General features: G+C 38.5%; 1 protein-coding gene across 1 annotated transcript; it reads right to left on the bottom strand.

The window, feature by feature from the left end:
* Window positions 1-1,378: 1,378 nt before the first annotated feature.
* LOC147531697 (uncharacterized) lies at window positions 1,379-5,145 on the bottom strand. The gene is made up of 4 exons (XM_086649069.1): window positions 4,386-5,145; window positions 3,369-3,519; window positions 2,205-3,289; window positions 1,379-2,104 (listed from the first exon to the last, which is right to left on the bottom strand). Exons 3-4 carry the CDS (start codon window positions 2,691-2,693, stop codon window positions 2,027-2,029), a joined length of 567 nt encoding a protein of 188 aa, XP_086505195.1. The 5' UTR covers window positions 2,694-3,289; window positions 3,369-3,519; window positions 4,386-5,145; the 3' UTR covers window positions 1,379-2,026.
* Between the last annotated feature and the right edge of the window lie 796 nt (window positions 5,146-5,941).

Genomic DNA, 5,941 nt, shown 5'->3' on the forward strand with positions numbered 1-5,941 from the left:
CAATAGACTTTGGTTTTGCTGGAAAAGATTTTCGTGGAAATTACTAGGATTTTGTCGATGCTAAGAGATTTCACGAAATCGTCGGTAATAGATCTGTTGACAACTCAATTTCCGTCGCTAGTTTCGTCGGAACTAGTATTCACGACGTTCATTTAGCCGACGCTATGCCGCCGACGGGAGTACCAATTGACGACGGTGTAATTTCGTCTGCAATAACCTTAGTTTTGGTAGTGAGCCATATCTCTCTTGTAACCGACTGAGCTCTTTTGTTATCGTAGATATGAGGACCAAATTTAAAAATTTGTAATTGGTTACCATTAGGGGCAAATTTAGAACTTACCCTTTTCAAACGATCTCCTCCACGTCACACTCAATATTAACAATGGAAAAGTGAGCTTCTGGTGCGGTTAGAGGAGTTGCCACTTATAGTTTTAGTTACATTGTAGGCAAGAATTGCTGTATTTTCTCTTGTAGGCACCCTAGGCTTCAGTGAAGATGTAGCCCCAAACTTTGGTGGCCCAAGGCAAAAATCGCTTTGGGTTTGGGGCCGCCCTGCCTGCCACCATAATCATTTGGGAGTTTTATAGGACCCTCCTATTTTTGTTAAATGGCCTCCCCATGAATTCATTGACTTGGTAAATAGTCATTGGTCTTGTTTGGTTAAATACCACCACCATTTCTTACTTTCTTTCCTCTCCTCTTGCCCTCTCACTCTGTCTCAGCAAGTAAGAAACCTACTAATAAGGTTTGAGCTTCTTGAAATCAAATTAGGGTTTCTTCTTGCTGTGAGAGAGGGAGAGCAAAGCGAGAGAGGGAGGGAGAGAGAGGGAGGGAGAGAGAGGGAGGGAGGGAGGGAGGGAGGGAGAGAGAGAGAGAGAGAGAGAGAGAGAGAGAGAGAGAGAAGTAGAGAGAGAGAGAGAGAAAGAGAGAGAGAGAGAGAGAGAAAAAAAAATGGTGGTAATGGTGTTGGTGGTGAGAGGAAGGGGTGAGACTAAACATTTTTATGTGGAAGGGTCGTCTGTCGACGGCCTTTCTCGGCAAATCATCCGACCCATAAGAACGAAAAGAAAGGATAGAGAGGGAAAACTTTTGAAGTAGGGGTAAAAGAGGGACCGAAAAATCCGAAAAATCTGACTAACAAAAATTTGGTCTTGAGGGCCAAATTAGAACATTGGACATGTATGGGGGATCAAATCTTCCGTTTTGTCAGTAATTAGCGGCGAAGTTGGAATTAACCATGTGTCTTCAGAATACACTTTTAGTATAGGTTTGATATGCTGCAGTTTCTTGGCAAACACAAAACCAGGGGAGCCAGTGAATTTGAGGTTGGTCCAAATCCCAAGCATCTTTGAATGAGATAATTTTACTAAAGATAAAATTTGGAAAGGCTAGATAGAAATTCATTAAAAGGGAGAAGAGTACAATTATGCTTAACAGGTTAACAATTACTATAATCCAAAACACAAACAAGAAGCAAAGCTTCACTGCATATCATTCTCCCTCGGTTCAAGCAGATCTTCGATAAGAAATCATCTTATATATATTCCTCCAATAACTGATTTCGCTTCTTTTGCAGTCCTTGTCTAGGTATCATCGACGATTTCTTCTTCTTTCAGTATTCCCAAGCCTTGAATCCCCTTCTTCTTGGGCCCAAGTTCCAGCCCACTTTCCTGCTTTCTTCTCGAATCCAACTAACCTTTAGTGACACTTCAAACATGAGAGAACTCCTGTACTGATTAAGCTTTTGTCACAAATCCAAAAACTGTTTTACAAACTGAGTTTTTTCATAGTAATATTAACCTTAAACACCAAAGTACTTAAATGACTAAAACAACAAAGTACTTAAACTAAAACAAGAAATTAATATCCAAATACATAGAAAGTTTGATATTAAGTTTCTACATGAACATAAACAATTTATCTACTAGCTGAACTTCACAACACAACACGACCCCGATCGATCGAATATAAGCTCCTCCATCCTCCCATCCACGAATAACCAGTCGATCGATCTTCTTGACGAAACTCACAGCTGCATATTGTCATCATTAGCTTGCATAAAGTCGCTCACATCAAAGTCCATATCGAACTCTCCATATCCATTCTGCATTCATTAACCAAAATAATTTTGAGTTACCTTAAACTGTAGCTAATAAGTTTAAATTAAAGAACGTAAGTATCTATAAGAAACTAGTAAGTCATGCCTTGTCACCAATGTCCGCCAGAGTTTCGAAAAATGAATTGCTGAAGTCTTCTTCGTTGAATAGTAGTTCATTTGAGTTAAGTGATACAATAGGACTCAAGTTTTCTAAATCAAATAGACCGTCCAAATCATTCCATTCGTCTTGCTCTTGTGGTGCAGCTTCCGCTGGCGGTGGTGGTGTCAGCACTGGTGTAGGAATGCTAGTCTCTTGTACAACTTGATACCCTCCATTCTGCATAGGTGGCACATATTCCTGCACTAATGGTGTCAATGGTGTTTGAGAGATAGGGTTTTGTACTGATTCATATCCTTCATTTTGTATAGGTGCCACATATTCCTGCACTAGTGGTGCCACTGGTGTTTGAAAGCTTGGGTTTTGTACTGACTCATACCCTCCATTTTGCATAGGTGGTGAATAACTCTGTTCTGATGGTACCAGGGGTGTTTGAAAGCTAGGGTTTAGTAGTAATTCATACCCTCCATTCTGCATAGTTGGTGCATATTCAAGCACGGATGGTGCCGATGGTGGTTAAAAGCTAGGGTTTTGTACTGATTCATAGCCTCCATTCTGCAGTGGTGGTGCATATTCCTGCACTGCTGGTGACATTGATGTTCGAAAGCTCGTCTCATGCACAAACTGGTACCCATCATTCTGCACTAGTGGTGATTCAAGTGTTGAAAATCTAGGTTGTTGTACAAATTGGTACCCTCCATTTTGCAGTGGTGGTGCTCGCATGGTAGGCTGTTCTGGTATAGCTAGATTACCAAACATTGGTGGTAAGAGTTGGTTTGTTGGACCCGATGAACTAATCATTGAATATTGAGGAACGAACGATGGTCTCATATTTTCAACCCCAGAATTGACATTTACCATGTTACGATTATCAATAGTTCCTCTGGCGAAAAACATTCTTTGTCTTGCCAAATTTTGTTCATGAACCATCTTCATAACACCCCTACCACTTTTCGTTCTTTTTATCATCATATGCCTTCTTACATATTCAGATGAATATTCCAGACCGAAGTCGTTCCTGTATCGTTGTTGAAGACCCTCACCCGACTGAACCTGGGTTGCATTATATCCACCTGATACATCAAATTCAACATAATGAGATATGCAAGCATTATAAGTAAAACAATGATTGAACTTGTGGAGAAAATTTACAAAATCGCGGAAGTGCCTGCTGGACATTCACCAAAGATGAAGGATATTCTGAAGCAGCACCGGACGTAACAAAAGCTTCGTATGCTAAAGATGTCGTAATGTTTTTGACTTCCTCGTCATCTTTGTATTTTTTCAAGAAATTGCGGAGTTTCTGCATATTTAAATATTATAAAGAAAATTAAATAATGTCGGACGGAATTTCTCCAGAAAGAAAAGTGAAATTTCTTGACTAATCGAATGCAGATTTAACTCCCAATATGGAGGAGAAACAAACCTGCAAATGACTTGCAATGTTTTCTATTGTTAGTTGATGGGCCTAAAAAGTTTCCTAAATAGGTCACCACCCGCAAGTATACGGGCGTCAAGTGATAATTCCGGTAAGACCGGTTCGTTCCTCAGAGACTAAGTCAATCTATTCTGACTCCTATAACTAATTTGGATTTACTTTGGTGTAAGATATTGAGGTGGGAAAAATAATGAATAATTCCAAAATAACGGGAAAATAAAGTGTAAGGAAAAGTTTTATGTGGAGAAAGTCTAGGGTTTCAGAATCCACCTAAATATGCGTAAATTATTGCCTAATTAGTGACAACTCGATCTTCTATAACTCAAGGAGAGACAAATCTATCATCCTCGGAAAATACAACTTTCTTGGAATAAAATATAATGTTTTGATTTCAAAAATAAATATTCAAGTGATAATCTAACTATTAACTATCAAATCCTAAGCATGAGACATTAAAGACACTTAGTCTAAACATGAATCATCAAAATATAAGTATAGTTAATGAAAGATATATCATGAATTTAAATAAGAAAAATCAATTTATCATTTAAAAGTACTTCGAAGATATTAGATATGAGTTGAAAAAGTCAGACATTTACGCGATACTAAGGTTTCATCCTAACCATAGATTAGATAAATTAGCTACTCATCACTAAAGAGATCATAATCATGGTGGGAGGGATAAAAATTAATAACATTAAAGAAAGAAAAAGATTCGGAGAAGAAAACACCTTTTTTCGCTTTTTTTTTCCTTCTGCGCAGCCAAACAGAACCTTAGGGAAAATTATTTTCTCATCTTCCCGGAAACGATTTCCAGGTGAGAAAATAATTTTCCTTCTCTGGTTTTTTTCTCTTTCCTTCTCTGTTTTCTCCTTCTTTCTCACTCTAACCTTTCTATTTATCTCTCTAAAACAATAAGAAACTCTCTCTTTCTCTCAATAACAGAAACAGAAAAGGAAGAAGAAGAAAAAGATGATTTAAACTTGATTTTATAAATTGATATCAATCTTTCTCTCTCTACAGAAAACAGTAATTCTCTCTCTCTCTTTAACTCCCTCAATCTATTCCTCTCTCTCTCACAAAGAGAAGGATGACAGAAGAAGAAAACCAAAAAATACTCTTTCACTCACTTTCTCTCTCTAGCTCTTGGTTTCTTCTTTAATGGCCGAGCAGCCTCTCTCTCTCTAAACTCCTTTTTTTTTTTTTCTTTAACTGTGGAGAAGATGATTAAAAATGGTTTCAGCCGTGAGGAGAGATCATCTCGGTTCCTGAAACTCTTTTCCTTCCTTATAGCCGAGAGCCTCCCCACTCTCTTTCTTTCCATTTCTAAAAAATCCTCTCCAGCCGAGCTCCTTCCATCTCTCTCTAAAAATACTCAATCCTCTCTCCATTTCCAGCCATGTTTCTCTCTATAGAAATCTATGAATATATCTTTCCTTTTTATCTCCATCACTTTCTAAAATCTAATTTGGAGAAATAAGAGAGAAAGATAGAAAGAGACGTCAAACCTTATGGGTTTTATAGCTGTCGGCTCTATCCATTAAAATGGAAGCTAGGGTGTTACGCGACCTACTGAGAAGAGCATCCAGAACCGTCTGATCTTCAAGGGAGTCCCAACGTCCGTCGGATATGCAAGGGAGTACCGTAGCTTGGTTGCGCCCCAGTACCAGATTTGTTTCAAAGAAAAAAACCCAAGCGACGTCCCACTAATCCCGAACTCATCCCTCTCGCACACTCTGCCGTCCATCTGTCGCCATGTGCCTTTCGAGAGATCCATGTTGACCTTTAGTCAACTAATTCCGACTCAACTTTGACTCGCTCTATATTTCTTGTCCGGACTCCGATTCCACTTCCGCTTTCGCCGATGGATTCGTATTGGACTCTACTTTCACATGGGCACTAATATTGACCAGAATACCCTTGTCATTAAAATGACCAAAATGCCCCTCAAGTATGTCTTTATCACTATGTTTTCGCATCGAACTCCGTAAATGAGACCTGGAAAGAGAAACAAGCAAATTATCAGAGTAAAGGCTCGAATTAGACTAACTAGCCCGAGTTATGAGACTCAGATGAGACATTTTCATGACTCATCATTAGTCTAGGAACTTTCATATAATCGAAAATCTTTTTTGGAACCACATCTAGTTCATCACAAAGGAAAAAAAAAAAGTAGGGTTAGATATTCAAAACCATGTATGAATTAAAAAGAAAAATTAAACTTTAGGCTTTAAAAAACCAAAGATTATGTATCTTACTATCAAAGCCTATCCTTTCAATTGCTTCC

The sequence above is a fragment of the Eschscholzia californica genome, unplaced genomic scaffold (assembly GCF_041429995.1).
Source record: "Eschscholzia californica isolate CP2 unplaced genomic scaffold, dmEscCali1.0.p SCAF_6, whole genome shotgun sequence".
Classification (NCBI taxonomy): Eukaryota; Viridiplantae; Streptophyta; class Magnoliopsida; order Ranunculales; family Papaveraceae; genus Eschscholzia; species Eschscholzia californica.